We start from the raw sequence: 19,783 nt of genomic DNA on the forward strand, positions 1-19,783 counted from the left end.
TTGAGGTCAGTTATTAACAGTTCCTAACTTAATCCGCTTTAAACTTTAAAAATGAGAGTTAACTATAGCGCGTGAACACCTACCACGTGCCAGGCACTGGTACCGAAAAGCGCCCGAGGACTCCGGAATGACCAAGATTCAGAAACTGGCCTCGTAGGGGCGGCCCCGGAGGATCTGGCAGGTGCAGTGGGGGCTCCAAGGAGGGAGGGAGGGACTCAGGCTAAGGGCGCGGGGCTCAGGAAAGAAAGCTAAGAATTCCTTCCGCTTAGCCATTCCTATCTCATAATCAATTCCTTCTATGATGCTCTGACAGGTTTAGGGTTTGTTATTTTACTTTATCAAGTACACAGGAATAAGGAAAAGGAGAAATAAAGGGTCCCTGAGTTCAGTCAAGAAGGGACCTAAAGAGACGCCTGTCCACAGCCTGACGCCCTGCCGGGTTAGTTAAAGCCAGAGAAAAACCGACACTCCAGAGCCGAGGTGAGGAGGGCGGCGCGCGCCGCCTGCCGGGTTTAAATCTCCCGCCTCCGGCGACCTCGGCCTGACACCCTCACGCACTGGTGCGGAGGGGCACAGGTTGCGTTAACTCCCCGGCGGCGTCGTGGCTTGGCGTCGACGGGGCCTGGCGCTCGGGCGGATTTCCCCGGGGCTGAGCGCGACCCGAGGCGGTGCAGACCAGGGGCGTCGGGATCCCGGCCCCGCGGTGAGCGTCTAGGCCCCCTAGCTGCCGGCCCTCTTCCTTCCAGGCGAGGCCAGGCGGAGTCTGGCTCGGAGACGGACTCGGAGGCCGAAACCTGAGTTCCCATGGCGACGCCGGGGCGGGGGTGCAGGGCGCGGCGCCCGCCACGGCGGCGCGCGGGCTCTCGCGCCCTCGAGTCCTCGCTAGCCATCCCATTCCCTCCCGGCCCGCCGGTCTCTGTCGCCTTCCTCCCAGGCGAGGCCCTGGTCCGAGTTCCTCTGGGCTGGCTCCGGACAGAAGGGGGCGAGAAGTGGCTTTAGGCGCGGTTGGGTCCTCTTGGCGGAAAGGAGCTTCCCCCGCGCTCGCTCCAGTCGCGAACGTGCGCCGGCCTGAGGCTTGTTTGGATGATTTCTCTCGAAGGGGGAGATAGGCTTCCATTAGTAGGCGAATGTGCACAGTCTTGAGGTGCTTTCCTGCTAACTTCGTTTTTACGTTGTGCTTATGCGGCAAACGCTTGATAAAAAGAAAACATAAGTAAATGTGCTGTTTGGATGAACGTGAGGGATGCACGAGCATAAATCCTGCCGCCCGAGGCTTGGAGCCCAGTGGCCCCAACGCATGCACCTGGCCTCGTGGGGGCAGGGAAAGCGGTTCATCTAGTCAGGTGCCTGCGTGATGTCAGTGGTCAGATGCTTGCTGCTCTGAGGAGAGAGGAGGAAAAAAGCCATCATGGCAGTTAGCCAAAACTGGTGATGCTGTGTGCTATGGGCTGCCAGTAGATAGTGTAGGATTATTTTTCATTATGATGTTCAGCGCTTAAGAGCTGTGAAATAGCGTATTGGGAAGATAACGTTGTTCCATGGTTTTGGGTTTTCACTGAGTATTTGTGTGTTGTTTATTTGGTTCTGACTCAGGCAATGTACTGTAAGGCGATATTACTTTAATCATCTTCACATCAGTATTTATCGAGTAGTCACAGGTGCCTCATCCTTTAGTAGCTGATTATATATTTATTGGCCAAATGAACATCTTATAGTGTGTGCTTGTTTTTATATGACAGGTTTATCGTTTTATATTAACTGTGCCAAACGTAACTAGTATTTTTGAAGTTGCTGTATTTATTTAATAGTGCAAAATGTACGTCTAACCATTGAAACACCAATTTGTGCAAAGTATTGTTCTAATTACCAGTAACTATAATTACCAGGCAAATCATTATAATTCTAGAATAGAAAGACCAGCTAGTTCCAAATGCAAAAACAACAAGCATGAGACTGGTGGAAAAAGGAGGAAGCCACTTTTTTATTATATCTATAAAAGTAAACACAATTTATACCAGTGACTTAACTAGGACCAAATATCAAAATATTGACAGGTCAGATCTAAAACAGATAGTTTATTGTTTGATGTACTCTGCTGCCAAACTTTGCAATTTCATTGTGATACATCTTTTATTTGTTTTTTCCCCTTTTATGGTTTTCCTTTTTCAGTTTGTCATTGTGCTTCCTTTAAGAATTGATTCTGTTTATATTCTTTAACAACAGATGGAGTGTGGGGAAAACTTTTAAATTTGTAACAGGAAAGGTTTCCTCATGTTAATTGGCTTTTTAAAAATAAAATTTTATTGAAGTATTTCAATTCCTACATGAACATACATAAATAATAAATGTATAATAAAATCTGTGAATTTACAAAACAAACATGCCTATCATCTCTACAAGGCTCCCATACACCTCCCCACCACCACCAACTTGCATTGTTGTGGAACATTTGTTATAAACTATGAAAGAGTGTGGTCAAAATATTACTACTAACTATAGCCTGTATCTTACATTTGATGTGTTTTTCCCCCAACCCACCCTATTATTGTTACCTATATTAGTATTTTACATTTGTTAATGTTCAGGAGAAAATGCCCTTGTGTTTGTCCTGTTAACCACAGTCCATCTATCCACCACTGGATTCTCTGTTATACAGACCCATGCTTTGTACAATCCATTCAAAGTGTACACTCAGTGGCTCTCATTGTCATCACAGAGTTGTGCTCTCATGACATCAGTCACTTTTAGAATGTTTTCATTACTCCAAAAGGAAGAATCTCATACCCTCTTATACCCCTGTATTTTTGTCCCTTAGTATTAAAAAAATTTCTTGCCTTTGCTGAAGATATTACAATATTACTGTTAACTATAGTCTATAAGTTACATTTGTTGTAATTTCCACCTGTATCACCATCTTCTTAACACTTTGTAAAAGAAGAACATTTCCCCCCCAGATGGCTCCCTTGGCTGTTTGATTGTTGTCTTTGCTCTTTGTTTGTACTCATCTGCTCGTTTGTTTTTTTTCTTTTAGGAGGGCACCAAGAACCGAACTCGGTACCTCTCGTGTGGGAGGTGGGCACTCAACTGCTTGAGCCACATCTACTTCCTGCTTTTTTGTTTTTGCTTGTTGTCTGCTTGCTGTGTTTGCTCGTTATCTGCCTGTTGTTTGTTTGTCTTTAGGAGGCACTGGGAACTGAACCTGGACTTCCTATGTGAGAAGTGGTTGCTCAACTGCTTGAGCCATATCCTCTCCTAGAACAGCATTCTTACATTTACAGTATTAACCACAGTCTTCGTCCATCACCAGAATCACTATGTTAAACATTCCCTAGATTATTCTCTAGTTTCCTTTCAATTGACATTCACTTCCACAGACTACACCTTTTCAGCATATATATACAGCATATAAATACAGCAGTGTTAGTTATACTAACTGGCTTTTGTTACTTAATAATATCCTTATTTTCTTTTTCCATTTTATCCTTTTCATTTACTTTTGAAATTTGGCCTTTTTCCTGAAGTCACACTTTCAAACTTCTGCTTGCATCCAGTATTCATCCTTAAAAGTTAGTCACCCTCTATGTATGTAATTATTATTTTGCCATTGTTGACTCATTTGCAGATAACACTTTAGGGTTTTTTTGTTGTTGTTAATTTAGTTGATATAGATAAAAAGTAAAAAAAAAAAAAAAAAGGAAATAACACAATATCTGTATTTACACAGCCAACATTAGCAAATAACATTTTGTCATTTTTCTCTCTAGTGTTTTTTAAATAAAGAAAACTTTTCCAATAAATCTAAAGTTCCTATTCTACTATACCCATTCCCTTCCTGCCCACCCTTCCTAATCAGGTAATAACCATTATGAATTAATGTCCATATATTTTTAAAGGCATACCTATGTTTATGTATTAGCATAGGTTTTTTTAAAAAAGATTTATTTATTTATTTCTCTCCCCTCCCCCCCACCCCGGTTGTCTGTTCTCTGTGTCTATTTGCTGCGTCTTCTATGTCCGCTTCTGTTGTCGTCAGCGGCACGGGAATCTGTGTTTCTTTTTGTTGCGTCATCTTGTTTTGTCAGCTCTCCATGTGTGCGGCGCCATTCCTGGGCAGGCTGCACTTTCTTTTGCGCTGGGCGGCTCTCCTTATGGGGCGCACTCCTTGTGGGTGGGGCTCCTCTACATGGGGGACACCCCTGCGTGGCAGGGCACTCCTTGCGCGCATCAGCACTGCGCATGGGCCAGCTCCACACGGGTCAAGGAGGGCCGGGGTTTGAACCACGGACCTCCCATGTGGCAGACGGACACCCTAACCACTGGGCCAAGTCTGCTGCCCTTTGGGAAGTTTTTGATGACTGATTCTATCTTGTTGCTTATGATTGGTCTGTTGAGTTAATCAATTTCTTTTTTTGTCAATGTAGGCTGCTTGTGTGTTTCTAGGAATTTGTCCATTTCCTCTAAACTATCCATCTTATTGACATATAAGTTTTCAAAGTATCCTCTTATGATACTCTTTATTTCTATGCCGTCAGTGATATCCCCTTTCTCATTTCTTATTTTGTGTATTTGCATCTTCTCTCTTTTTTTCTTTGTTAGTCAATTTTATTGATCTTGAAGAACCAGCTTTTGGTTTTGTTCATTTTTTCTAGTGTTTTCTGTATGTATCTAAAGGAGCTGACAGGAAGGAAGAAGTCTGTTCTCCTCTCAGTCAGATACAATTCTTCAGGAGTTTAACCCTCACTCAGTATCTCAGGGGTGGGGGATGGAAGCCCTTCCCGTGGCCCAGAGGATCATTAACTCAGTGCTTGCTGTTTCAGCCTCTTCCTCTCTGTCTTTGATTCTCCTGGGAGTTGTGGAGCAGTTTTGCTGTACCCAAAAGCAGGTCAATAAGGCAGCCCCTGGCTCCTTCTCAGTTGTTTTAGTGAGAGCCTTGCTTTATCTGTCTACCCCATCGGCCATGTTCCCACAATTCCCAATATGCATTTTAGACTAAATCTCTTATAATATGGAGATGTGTGTCCTTCAGTTACAGGAAAATTTCTTGAATCGTTTTTTCCCTTAGCAAACTTTAAGGTTTTTTACTCACTTAATGGACTTCCTGGACCGAGTCTCTAATTTTCTTATGTTTGTTCTAAGATATTTCTTCAATCCTTTTGTTTATTTTTTTAAAAATTTCATCCTATATTTTCCAGGCATTCTTTCTTATTCTTATGTTAATGATATTATGTTCTTTTTTCATGGAAGCACTTCATGTCTCTCAGAATATTAGTGGGTTGTGTTTTTCTTTTTTAAAATATTTTCTTTTGTTTTCTTCCCTATATACTTTATTTTCTATCAACAGTTTTCTGATATTTGTTGGTTTTATTCAGAGGTCTAAGTTCTTGTTGGAGACATTCCCAGATATCTAGTGATCATTGGCTTTCCATTTATACTTAAATGCTTCTAGCAAAGCTGATTGAGATTTTGTTTTCATGGATGAGCTTGTCAGAAGTGCATTTTGCTCTAGGGTGAATCTGCTGGAATCCACCCATTTGGAATGTCCAGATAACTTCCTCCTTTTCTCTGGATCTTTTCATTTTTTTGCAGAGAATATAATCTTCCATTTTTCTCTGAGGAATGGAGAGGGGTTGGGGTCAGGGGATTTGAGTGTGAATGCTTAACTAGTGAGCAAGGAAGGGGAAAAGAGTTTGATATTCAGTGCTTCAATATTTAGACTTTCACTTAAATTTTTGTTTTTAGGCCCAGTCCTTTCCTGTGTCTGCACACCCAAGTCCAGGGTTTTCCAAGTTGGATTTCTTCAACTTCCTTTGAGTGACACCAATTAGGGAGGGGTGTCAGGGTCCAACCACTTTGAATAAATCCTCCTTCCAACTCCAAATGGTGAGTCTCTCAGAAGTTTTGCTGGATAATTGGCTCACTCATTAGCATTCCTCCATTCATTACTTAGGTTACTACTTTCTTTGTCTTCCAAAATTTCACTGAAATCTCTCATCTGTTTTGTCTCCTCTCATACTTTCTCTGTATTTATGAGTTAATAGATTACTTTTTTGTCTGTTTCCTTTACTGTTATTTTAGTGGAATTTGGTAAGGGAAAGCAGATTAATGTATGTGGTCTATCTGAATTTTTAACTGGATGCCCTTCTAATTTATTTTAATATCTAGAAGGTCAAGTCCTCTCCCTTTTCTAGGTTATTCTCAATATGAGCTTTAAAATCACTTTGTCAGTTAAATAAAAAGAGTAATCCTACACATTTTTGTATATAGGCTGCAAATAATAATATAATAATAATGCCTTATACTTGTTTACAACTTTACATTTTTCAAAGCAATTTTGCATGTGTTTATATTTGATCCTTATTACATGAGTAGCTCTGCACCAGGCATAGCAGAGGGCTGGGGGAAGTGATGACCTGAAATTTGTGGTAAAGTTGGAAATACAATTCTAAAGCTTAATAGAGGATTACCTTTGATACTGTTTTGATGTAAGAATTTAGTGTTTGATACATTAAACTGTCAAGAACATTTGAAACATAAATTTTTTAAGCCATTCCTTCACTTTCTCTCCCATTCTAATATATTGTCTATATTTTGATTGATCATACATTGACATTTACATCAACATTTTCAAATCTTATTTTCTAATAATCAATTTTATATGCTATTCATATGTTCTTTATGAAATGATATTACTAAAGTGCTGTAAATAAGTTAATTATATTTCTGTAGTAAATTATTGATCTGTCAGAGAGTCTGAAAAATAGATTATAATCCTGAACCATATCCTTTGTGGAATAAAATAATTCCTGATTTGTTTCCTTATGTGCCCTTTTTCTTACAGATTAAAATTATGCTGAAGGAAGATTACTTCTATAGAAGTAATGTTATTGTAACCAGAAATTCAAATGTAGTTTGTGATATAGACTTGTGGATTTTGTTAATGACCTGTCTCTCTCCTTCTCTTTTTTTCATTCTTATAAGCAACGTCCCTTTTTCTGAACCTAACAAATCTTTTGGAAACTGTAGATTGTTAGAAGTGGATTACCTGAAAATTAGGCAACTAATATTATATATTGCAGTTAATTCACTATAATATTAGAAATAAAAAACTTAAATCACACTTTGCTACATTCAAAATGGAAAATAACACTGCTTTTGGAATCAAAATACCTGGATGTTTGTCAGATATCAAGATGTTTTTAATGCATATGTATACTTGAGAAAGTATCCTTTATTTCTCAGAGCCTCCTGTATAAAACTGGAATAATAAAGTATTCCATTTATAGTTTCCAAGGGGATGTTGGGATCAAAGGAGAGAAAATGTGTGGAAATGTCTTAAAAATCATCAAGGGTTCTACAAGTATGATTACTTTTAAAATATTTTTTAAAAAGAAGCTTTAGATTACATAAAAATGTTACATCAAAAATATAGAGGATTCCCATATGCCTTACCCCCCCCCCACTTTCCCACATTAACAGTATCTGTCAATAGTATGGTACGTTTGTTACAGTTAATGAACACATATTGAGGCATTACTATTAACCATGGAATATAGTTTACACTCTGCCCCCCAAAATTTTAAGTTTTGACAAAATGTATAATGGCCTGTATCCATCTTGCAGTGTCATGCAGGACAATTCTAATGTCCCAGAAATGCCCCCATGTTACACTTATTCTTATATCTCCCTTCCCTCAGAACCTCTGGTGGCTACTGCCTTTATATCAATGATATAAGTTCTTCCATTACTAGAATAATAATAAGTCTATAATAGAATAATAGTAAGTCTACTTTAGTCCATTGTTTATTCTCCAATCATGAGGGATTGGGGATGGTGATGTCCATTCTGTTTCTAAATGAGAGGGGGCTTAGATCATATGGGGCAGATGGATGGAACCGTCTAGTTTGCAGTTGGAGACATTCTCTGTGATGATTATGATTTGAATAGATAGTAGTACTGAGATTATCAAGACCTTTTAAATATCTTATGCACCCTCTAAGGAAAGTACCCCTTCTATAAATTTGAGTTGTTTTTGAAAGGAGAGTTAGCTTTAGTCCTTGTATAGGAATATTTGGTCAAGGTTAACTTCTCTGTGGGACTGGAGGAGTGTGATTGAATGTATTATTTGCGCTATGCTTTCCTCCCTAGATAAACACCAGCCTCCATTTAATTTATTTGGATTTTTTCCATATCAAAGACTTATTGGTGTTATGATTGCAGTTAAAGTATAGTACCCAGAACAGACCTAGCATGTAATGTGTGCGTGAACCTGACTTGCTTATTGGGACTATTTGGTAATTTCAATTACTTTAGTTCTATACTAATACTGCTATCTTAGTGTAATTAAGAATTTCAACTACTCTAGTTCTGTAATAGTTCCAGTATTTCAGTCATCAGTCCATGTTTGACTGAACCATAATTAAGGTCAGCTATCCAAAAGGATTCATGTTTATAACTTGTATGCAATTGTAATCTAATTTTAAAGCTGGTTACTTTATAAAATGTCATTAGTGGTGTTCTCAGTCTGTGACTTGATGGTTTGTCTTTCATATCAGTAACGCTTAGTAATTGTAATAGGCTTCAGTTTATCTTAATTTCTGAAGGGAGAGGAGCAAGAGTCTATAACCTAATCTACTTAATTTGCCAGTGCCAAAAACTATTGACTGATTTAATGGACATTCAGGCAGTGTCTTTAAAATACTGTGTGTGTGTACATATATATGTCTATGTCTATGTATGTATGTAATATACATAAATAAAAATATAGACATTGTCTTACTGCAAGCAGTAAAGTTTAAGAAGATTTATTGTTGAACGAGGGGCTCGTTGGGGTGAGGACAACAGAGATAGACTCACTCCGGAGATGGGTTCATGACACATGTCTGCTTTATTGAGGAAGTTGCAGCGTTTATATAGCGATTTGGCTTAAGGGGCATAGCTGATAGGTGGAGGGCTCACGGAAGGAGGGTGAGGTAGGGGCTGGAGACATTTGGCTCAGTGCCAGTGCGCCATCTTTTGGGTGTGCCCAAAAGCGTGTGGACTAGAGTGTGCTCATCTAGTCGCTCGCAACACAGCCAGGCTGAATGTCTCTGCCGCTGTACCTACAATTTATGACTCTTCAGACTATACTTTGGGAGCCATGGCCTGGATCAGGGGTCTGCATGCTTTTTCTGTAAAAGGCCAAATTGGGGTAGAAGCGAGGGGGAGGGGTGCGGAATATACAGGAACTAGGTACTTTCTGCACGATTTTTCTTCTGTAAACCTTCAACTGACCTTTTAGGGAAAAAAATCAACATCCTCCCCCACCCCCCAAAAAAGGCCAGATAGTAAATATTTTTTACTTTGTTGGTCACACAATATCTGTTGGAACTACTCAATTCTGTCATTGAAGTGAGAAAGCAGGAATAGGCTATATAGAGGAATGAACCTAGATCCCAGAATTGACAATCATCTGACTTGGTATGTGTTCTTGGTTAAGCAAATCATTTGTCTATGAGTCACTGTATCCTGAGGTGAGTTAGATCACATTAGTAAACTTGTTGAAGTTCTTTCTATTAGGTTGAACCATATGAAATTGCTGTTTTTATTGGTCAAAAATGATGTAATATTGGCAGTTTCATATGGTTCAGTCAAAAATTTTTTAAAAAGATGTTTGACTTATGAAAACTATTTTGTACACATAATCCATATGCCAATGCCTGTGAATGAATGATTTTGTGAAAAATTTATACTCTAAAAATTTTGTGACAAATGATACTCAAGTCCCTTGAGCATAATTGTTGAAATTAATATAACCTTTTCAGGCTAACTTTCCAAATAGGTTTTCTCTTTGTAATGTTCCATATCCTGTCAGTCATGATCTTTCAAGATTTAAGATTTTTAAAAATCTTTGATTGACCTGTCATTTTATGGAAATCTCCATCCCTTTGGACCCAAATAGAAAGTTGAACTCCAAATTTCATTTTAATTTCTATCAATTATGTGATCCAGTATTTATCTACTATATAGAGAACATATTTACTTTTAACCTATCATTCATTTCAGTCCATAGCACAGTAATACCAAGAACCTAGTCCAAATTTGGTCCACCTTCCTCAAACCTCCTCTTAATTTTACTACCCTTTCTGTTTTCTTCCTCAGAGGTCTCTTCTGGTTTCACTTCTTTAACTGTCTTTGTGTAGCCTACTCCCAAATCACCATTTTCAGGAGCTCTGATAAAAATAAAAAGGAAAAAATATAAAATAGTAATATACCAATAATATTATTATTGGCATATTATTGGCATAACCAATTTCTGTTTTAAACTCTTGCTTTATTATTCTTATTTTATTGATGAGGAAATGAAAGTTCAGGGAGATTATGTAATTTGCACTAGGTCCCAAAGCTAGTAAGTGGCAGTTAAGTTTCATAGCTAGGAAGTCTGACTACAGAACTCAAGCTTGAAATAATGTTAAGTGCTACAAGTTAAACTGCCTGTTAGATATTCTGTAATCTTAGCTATCCCTTATCATCTCAGACTCAAATTGCCACAAATCAAATGCATAATTTTCCTACTTAGGTAGCTTTTCCTCCTTATTGCCCTTATTTTTCAGGGACAAAACCACTATGTCCTTTTTTACCAAGTTCTGTAGAGTTTTCCTTCATATCCTTTCTTATGCTGATGCCTTTGATCCAGGCTTTTGTTTGATTATGTATGGAACATGGAAGAGTGTTCTGAACTCTCTGTATTTTGACTCTGCTGTTAAAAATCCTTCACTGAGACTCCTAATTACAATCTGCATCAACACCCTACTTTTTTCTTCGTTTGGAACAACATTTTCTAGCATCGTTCTGTTATAATCTATTTTTCTTCAATATACAGTTTAAAGAAAATTTCATGCATAGTACCCAGCATACCTGAATTTGAATCCTGATAATTACGTGTGAGAGTGAATGTGGGAGAGGGGCAATGAGGGATGGGAGTTCACTTACAAATAACTAACATATCATTTAATACATATTCTTTGCAATAGCTATTTTAAATTCTCAGATATTTTTGTATGTACTTCCTGATTCTTAGTCATATTTTAAACAGGTAAAATTGCTACATTACAGTATAGACACTTAGTTTGTATATTTAACAGTGACTGAATGAATGACTCACCTTTGAATAAGGGTTTGCTAGTGTTGTATAGTAATAGTAAATAAAATATACTATATAGGTGGGCTTTATAATGAGATGAACATTTTTGACAATAATAAAAACCATACAGAAACTAGTATACATGCTGTAATAAATTTGGAAACTACAGAAAACTGTCACCCATGGTTCCTGTGATGGTTAATTTCAGGTATCAACTTGGCTAGGTTATTACATCCAGTTATTTGGTCAAGCAAGCTCTGGCCTGATTGTTATTGTGAGGGTATTTCAATTAATTCGGTCACATTGCAAAGAAAACTTATGTTGGTATTTTGGAGTTTCCTACCAAGTTGAATCATTTATAAGCTATCATTTATAAACTCTGAGCAGATGCTGACTGTATTTGTAAGAAATACAGAATATGTAGGATCCAGGGTCATCAGGAATATTATAGCAATAATAAAGAGCAAACTTGTCTAGTGTATTTTCTTAATCATATCAAGCAGTAATTCTATATTTATTCAAAGCCTTCACAGATTAGTTTTCTCAAGGAAATTCCAGTACTTCAGTTTTCACATTAACATTAGTCTGTTTTGATTTTGAGTAATGTTACAATAATGAGATGTTATAAGTAAAGTGAGTATAAACTGCCTTTAAAGAGAAGAGTGTTTTGTTTTGCTTTAAGATTTATACTCCAGGGAGTAGATGTGGCTCAAACAGTTGAGCACCTTCTTCTCACATGGGAGGTCCTGGGTTCAGTTCCCAGTGCATCCTGAAAGAAAAAAACAAACAAGGAAAACAAATGAAAAAAACCAACTCAGGAAAGTTAATGTGTCTCAATGGTTGAGTGCTGGCCTCTCCCATACGAGGCCCCAGGTTCAATCACCGGCCCCAGTATCTCAAAAAAAAGAAAAAAAGTGTTCTATTTAATATGCATCTGAGGTGATTGTACTAAAAAAAAATTTTTTTTGTATTCTTACTAGAAATAAATGAAGGAGACTTCTATTTAAGATAGCACTGTAAGCTTTGCTCTGTACTCCTAGTAATTGTAAAAAAAAAAAAAAACAAAGAAACAAACCCAAAAAGATATAGCTGGACTAGATAGTAAGGTAAACATGAGCCAGAAACAATATGGAAACACAAAGTGGTGAGTGGGGCTAACATATGGATGTGCTGAGCTCTCAATATAGGAACAGGCTCTGGCCTCAGGGAGATCTGTTTTTTCAGTTTAACAGAAATTAAAGTGTCTCCCTGCAATGACCCTTCAACTCACTGATTAGATCAACAATATTTTATCACTAAATCAGGAGCCTGAAATATTATTTTAAGTGGAAATGAAGTGGAAACAACTTTATGATGACTAGACAGGGAGGAATAATGTAAACATAGAAGGAAAGAGGGAAGAATTAAAGATTCTCCCATTCACAATAAGCCTACAAAATTTAACCAGAAATTTAGCATTTGGAAAATGAATTCACTCTACATGAAAATAATTTTATGGAAAAATCGAACAAAGTATTACAAATGTTTAAGGATGCCAGAATGAGAGACATTATGGAATGGCATCCATTAAAAAAGACATGATATTTTGAAATAAAAATAGGAAGATATGAAGAAGAACCAATTATTAATAGAAATCTTGGAAATTAGAAAGTCACTGGAGGGAGTGGATGTGACTCAAGCAGTTGAGTGCCTACCTCCCATGTGGGAGGTCCTGGGTTTGGTTCTTGGTGCCACCTGAAAAAACAAACAACAAGCAAATCAAACGGGGAAAAAACCCAGCTGAGAGAAGCAGATGTGGCTCAGTGGTTGAGTGCCAGCTTCCCATATACAATGTTCCGGGTTCAATACCCATCCCCCGGTAGCTAAAAAACAAAACAAAAAAACCTCAATAGCCGGGATGAATTCTAGAATGGGCACAGTTAAAAAGAGAATTCATAAATCACAAGATTATATTGAGGAATTGAGTCAAAACACACAGCACAGAAAGATGAAAATGAGCTGTTAGGGCATACTAAGAATAATGCCCAAGAGGATAATTAGACAAAAAGAAGAAATTATGGGTGAAGAGAAATATTGTAAGGGATAGTGGCTTAGAGTTTTCTACTAATGGAGGAAGACATGAATCTCCAGAAAGAAAATGCGCTCCACCTAAACACATCTTAGAGAACTTGAGGACATCAAGGATAAAGAGAAAAATCTTTAAAAGATTTCAGAGAAGAAAGAGGAAATTTACTGATAAAGGAGTGACAATTTAATCCCAAACTTCTCATGGGCAACAATAAGTACCATAAGATATGAGGATTCTACCTTCAAAGAGTCACAGAACACTAAGGAATGCAATGTAACAGAATGAACAAAACATATACATACAGAAGAATGTATAGATTAAAAAAAAAGGGCCAGATGAATAAAGCAAATATCAGACTAAATCTAGCACAGTATCATTTATGTAGATTAAAATATATATAAGGCTATACATTTCACAAGAACATATTTATAAACAAATAAAAAGATACACATCAAACATGAGAATGATTGCTTCTGGGGAATGATGAGAATGGGGAATGGTGTTAAAAGGGAATGAATGAACAAGTGAATGAACAAAGAAGATGAGTCTTGGATGAGCTGATAACAATTGTTAAAAAAATCAGTCAATATGGAATTTTATATTTAATTAGGCCATCATTTATTAAAGATGGCAAGATAAGGAAAGTTCAATATATACGAAGACTAAGAGAATTTACTACCACAGATCATCAAAAGAACTATTAAAGAATGGACTTTCTATGTAACATTTATGTAATCTAAATATCTTTTTTAAAAATATAAAAAATAATAAAAAAAGAATGGACTTTAACAAGCCCAAGTAAGGAAAGTATATAATACAAGAAATATTGGGTCTTAAGGGAAGATGGCAGACTAGAAAAACAAAAGAATTTCTTCTCCTCCAGAAAAATAGCTTTAGGATAGGCTGAAACAGCCTGGAAAAAGATCTTCTATGATTTAGGACACCAGGCAAAGGCTGGACACTGCCTAGAGGAAAAAGGGGAAAAGAAGGGGAATCATGACGATAGAACTGTGGATTGAAACAAGTGGCTGCCGCTGCCAGCACCCTCCTACACACTAAGACACTTTAGAACTCTTAAACCTCTGGGCCTGCCTCTACAGACAAAGAGGACTCCCAGGAACCACCACCACAGGAAAGGCTGACTCAGATTTTGACTCACAAATTTGGTCTGCTGTGTACCAGGAGCCCTTTCAGGCTGGTTCAGGCCTAGCCTTTTTTTGCCTTGGAAGCCAGTGAGGGACTAAAGATACACAACCCTCCCAGTCTCCTCCTCTACTAACCTGGACTGGGGAAGCGGACTTGGATAGGGCGTCTGTCTACCACATAGGAGGTCCACGGTTCAAACCCTGGGCCTCCTTGACCCATGTGGAGCTGGCCCATGCGCAGTGCTGATGCGTGCAGGGAGTGCCGTGCCACACAGGGGTGTCCCCTGTGTAGGGAAGCCCCACGCGCAAGGAGTGAGCCCCATAAGGAAAGCTGCCCAGAGTGAAAGAAAGTTCAGTCTGCCCAGGAATGGTGCCGCACACACGGAGAGCTGATGCAGCAAGATGACGCAACAACAATGAAAGAAACACAAATCCCCATGCTACTGACAACAATAGAAGCAGACAAAAAGAAGAACATGCAGCAAATGGACACAGAGAACAGACAACTGGGGCGGGGGCAGGGGGGAAGGGTAGAGAAATAAATAAATCTTAAAAAAAAAAAAATACTAACCTGGACTGATTGTTGAGGACTCAGAGGGGAGTGGAAATATTTCCTAGCCAGGAAAAGGGAGGGGCTGCCAGAGAAGGCTGGAGAACTGTCTCAGAGAGTTTGAATTATAAGGCTCTTAGCCTCCAGACAGGAAGCTCTATCACTTTGATTCAGTCTGTGTTGCAACAAAATACACTCCGACTAGGTATTGAACTGAGAGCTCCATCTGCAGGCAGACAAAGGAAGTGCAAGTGAACAAATTAAAAATTAGGAGAGGCTTTTTCCTGCCTCTGTAGCCTCCCTCCACAAGGCCCTATGAAGTGAATCTACAACCAATTACTGGGTCCAGTGCCCAGTTTTGAGCAACAAGCAGGGACAATCCTAACAATCCAGGTTGAACTAAGAATCAAAGAGCAGCAGTAACATACAGACTTTTGCCACTAAATCCCTACAAAAGAGAAAGAAATTGAGTATCTGAGTAAACTACATCTGGATCAGATGGACAGACATGAACAAAAAATTATAAGCCATACTAAGAAAATAGAAGACATGACCCAAGGAAAGGAAAATATCAAAGCCCCAAAGGAGACACAGGATTTGAGAGAACTATTTTGTGAGATGTGTACAAATTTCCAAAATCAAATTGAGTTGAAAGACAGTATGGTTAAAGAGATAATGACATTACGAAGACATTGAGGGAGCGGACTTGGCCCAGTGGTTAGGGCGTCTGTCTACCACATGGGAGGTCCTCTGTTCAAACCCCGGGCCTCCTTGACCCATGTGGAGCTGGCCCATGCACAGTGCTGATGCGTGCAAAGGAGTGCCGTGCCACACAGGTGTCCCCTGTGTAGGGGAGCCCCATGCGCAAGTAGTGTGCCCCATAAGGAGAGCCACCCAGTGCAAAAGAAAGTGCAGCCTGCCCAGGAATGGTGCAACCCACACGGAGAGCTGACACAACAAGAAGACGCAACAAAAAGAAACACAGACTCCCGTGCCGCTGACAACAACAGAAGCAGACAAAGAAGATACAGCAAATAGCACAGAGAACAGACAACCAGGGCAGGGCAGGGGGAGGAGAAATAAATAAATAAATCTTTAAAAAAAAAAAAAAGAAAGCATTGAGTGAGCGCAAAGAAAAAATTGAAATCCTGAACAGAAAAGTAACAGAGTTCATGGGAATGAAAGACACAGTAGGTGAGATAAAAAACACATTAGAGGGAAGTGGATATGGCTCAACTGATAGAGCATCTGCCTACCATACAGGAGGTCCAGAGTTCGAACCCAGGGCCTACTGGCCCATGTGATGAACTGGCCCATGCGCAGTGCTGCCATGTGCAAGGTGTGCCATGCCACACAGGGGTGCCCCCTGCATAGGAGAGCCCCACATGCAAGGAGTGTGCCCTGCAAGGAGAGCCACCCCATGCAAAAAAAGTGTCGCCTGCCCAGGAATGGCGCTGCACACACGGAGAGCTGATGCAGCAAGATGATGCAACAAAAAGAGACAGATTCCCAGTGTTGCCAAGAATGCAAGCAGACACAGAAGAACACACAGCGAATGGACACAGGAGAGCAGACAACAGGGGTGGGAGGGGGAGGGAAGAGATAAATAACATAAATCTTTTTAAAAAGTGGTTAAGCTCTTATTAAAAAAAAACAACACATTAGAGACAGGAAGTGGATGTGGCTCAAGAGAAAAGGCCCCCGCCTACCATATGGAAGGACCCAGGCTCAATCCCTGGGACCTCCTGTTGAAAAAAAAGAAGAAAAAGCATGCCTGTGTGATAAGCTGAGTGCCTACATGGTGAGCCAAGTGCCCACATGAGTGCCCATGTGGTGAGCCAGTACCCATGCGGTGAGCCATTGCCTATGCAAGTGAGTCACACAAGATGATGATGCAACAAAAGAGAGATGAATGGGAGAGTCAAAGCAAAGTGCAGTAAAGACCAGAAACTAAGGTGGTGCAGTTGGCAGGGAACCTCTCTCCACATCAGAGGTCCCCAGGATGGAATCTCTCTGAATCCTAGAAGAGAAAGATGAGAAGACAAAAGGAAATAGATACAGAGGATCACAGAGTGAATGGACACAGCGAAAGCAGCAGGGCAGAGGTAGGAGAGGGGGTGGGGAAGGGGGAAATCTTTTAAAGAAACACATTAGGGGCATGCAACTGCAGACTCGAAATGATAGAAGAAAGAATAAGTGATACAGAAGACAGAACAGCTGAAATAGAAAACAATGGAAAAAATAGACCAGGGGCTCAGAGAGTTGAATGAGAACATGAAACACAATGACATATGTGTCATGGGAGTTCCAGAAAGATAAGGGAAAAGGGGCAGAAAGAGTATTTGAGGAAATAATAGTGGAAAATTTCCCAAATGTCAAGAAAGAAATGATCTTACATGTTCAAGAAGCACACCTTACCCCAATCAGAGTAAATTTAAATAGACCTACTTCAAGACACATACTACTCAGAATGTCAAATGTCAAAGATAAAGAGAAAATTCTCAGAGCAGCAAGGGAGAAGCAAACCATCACTTACAAGGGACCATTAAGACTTAGTGCACATTTCTCTTCAGAAACCATGGTGACAAGAAGACAGTAGTATGATACAATTAGGATACTGAAAGAGGAAAAACTGCTAGCCAATAATTCTTTATCTAGCAAAACTGTCATTCAAATATGAAAGTGAGTATAAAATATCCACAAACAAACAAAGAGCATTCATAAGAAACAATTCACCTTTGCATGAAATATTAAAGGAAGCCTTAAAACCTGAAATAAAAAGACAGGAGAGAGAGGCTTGGAGGAGAGTACAGAAGAAAGAACAGAGAAAGGATAACTAAAAGAGTAAGAAGACAAAAATATGATATGACATATGAAAACCAAAGAATATAATGGTGGAAGTAAATACTGCATTTGCTGTACTATCATTGAATGTGAATGGATTAAACTCCTCAATCAAAAGATATAGGCTGACAGAATGGATTAAAAAAACATGAGCCATCTATATACTGCTTACCAGAAACTCACCTTAGACCCAGGGATGCAAACTGGCTGAAAGTGAAAGGTGGGAAAAGATATTCCATGCAAACGGTAACCAAAAAAGAGCAGAGTAGCTATAGAAATATTAGACAAAACAAACTTAAAATGCAAAAAAATTATGAGATACAGAATGTTATTATATATTAATAGAAGGGACAGTCCACCAGAAAGTTATAACAGTCATAAATACCTATGCACTTAACCAGGATGCCCCAAAATATATGAGAGAAACTCTGGGAAACTGAAGGGAGAAATAGACACCTTTAAAATAATCATTGGAGACTTCAACACCTCACTCACATCATAAGATAAGGCAACTAGACAGAATATCAACAAGGAAACAGAGAATTTGAACAATATGATAAACAAGTTAGACCTAACAGACATAGAACACTGCATCCAAATTCAACAGATTCTACATTCTTCTCAAGTGCCTGGGTGTCTTTCTCCAGGATAGACCACGTGTTAGGACACAGTGTAGCTCTCAATAAAATAAAAAGACTGAAAGTATACAAAGCACCTTCTGAGATCATAATGGAATGAAATTGGAAATCAATAATAGAAAGGAAAAAAAGTAAACTCATAAATGTGTGGAGGCTGAACATCACACATAAATAATCAGTAGGTCAAAGAAGAAATTGTAAGAGAAGTCAATAAAAATATGAGACAATTAAAAACACAACTTTTCAAAATTTTTGGGATACAGAGAAGGCATTCTTGAGAGGGAAATTTTTAGTCCTAAATGTCCATTTTTAAAAAGAAAAAAGACCTAAGCTCAAAGATTTGACTGAAAACTAGAGAAACTAGGAAAAGAACAGCAAACCAATCCCAAAGGAGACAGAAGGAAAGAAATAATAAAGATTAGAGCAGAAATAAATGTAATTGAGAAAAACAAACAAACAAAAAAACCCCAAAAAAACAGAAAATGAACAAAACCAAAAGCTGGTTCTTTGAGAAGATCAATAAAATTGACAAACCCCTAGCTAAACTAACAGATAAAAAGAGAGATGTAAATAAATACAATCAGAAATGAAAGGGGGGAAGTTACAACTGACCCCATAGAAATAAAAAGGATCATAAGATGATATGTGAAATTGTATGCCAACAAACTAGACAACTTAGGTGAAATGGACAAATTCTTAGAAACACACAAACGACTGATATTGATGCCACAAGAAATAAAAGACTTAACTAACTAATCACATTTAAAGAGATGGATTCCGTCATCAAAATTCTCCTAGCAAAGAAAATCCAGGACCAGGTGGCCTCACAGGTCAATTCTACCAAGCATTTCAAAAAGAATTAACACCAGTCCTTTATAAGCTCTTCCAAAAAAATTGAAGAGGAGGGAAGATTACCCAACACATTTTATAAAACCAAAATCACCCTATTACCAAAACCAGATAAAAATACTACAAGAAAAAAAATCACAGATGAATCTCTCTAATGAATATAGATGCAAAAATTCTCAACAAAATGTTTGTAAGTTGAATCCGACAGCATATCAAAAGACTTATACATCATGACCAAGTGGGATTTATTCCTGGTATGCAAGACTGGTTCAACATAAGAAAATCAATCAACGTAATATACCACAGTAACAAATTGAAGGGAAAAAAACACGTGATGTTCCCAATCAACACAGAAAAGGCATTCAACAAAATCCAGCATCCTTTTTTGATAAAAACACTTCAAAAGATAGGAACAGAAGGAAAATTCCCCAATCTGATAAAAGATGTATACAAAAACCCACAGCCAACATCGTACTCAGTGGGGAAAGGGTGAAGGCATTCTCTCTAAAAACCAGAACAAGGCAAGGATGCCTACTGTCACCATTGTTACGCAATATTTTACTAGAGGTT

At 38.7% G+C, this 19,783-nt stretch overlaps 1 protein-coding gene across 9 annotated transcripts in view; it reads left to right on the plus strand.

The window, feature by feature from the left end:
• The first annotated feature begins 529 nt into the window (after nucleotides 1–529).
• The window catches only part of ICA1L (islet cell autoantigen 1 like), a 98,191-nt gene continuing 78,937 nt past the window's right edge, over nucleotides 530–19,783 (plus strand). For 2 of the 9 annotated variants that reach the window (XM_071216179.1, XM_071216177.1), the window contains exon 1: nucleotides 533–703. Coding sequence is in view for 3 of the 9 variants with exons in the window: in XM_058300354.2 (XP_058156337.1) it covers nucleotides 16,959–16,987 (29 nt within the window). In the remaining 6 variants the exon portion in view is untranslated. Of the gene's footprint in view, nucleotides 704–5,739; nucleotides 5,881–16,837; nucleotides 16,988–19,783 lie in introns of those variants that run through there. The other 7 variants (XM_058300354.2, XM_071216180.1, XM_004458868.4 and 4 more) reach the window with 6 other exon arrangements.

Source organism: Dasypus novemcinctus, chromosome 7 (assembly GCF_030445035.2).
Source record: "Dasypus novemcinctus isolate mDasNov1 chromosome 7, mDasNov1.1.hap2, whole genome shotgun sequence".
Lineage (NCBI taxonomy): Eukaryota > Metazoa > Chordata > Mammalia > Cingulata > Dasypodidae > Dasypus > Dasypus novemcinctus.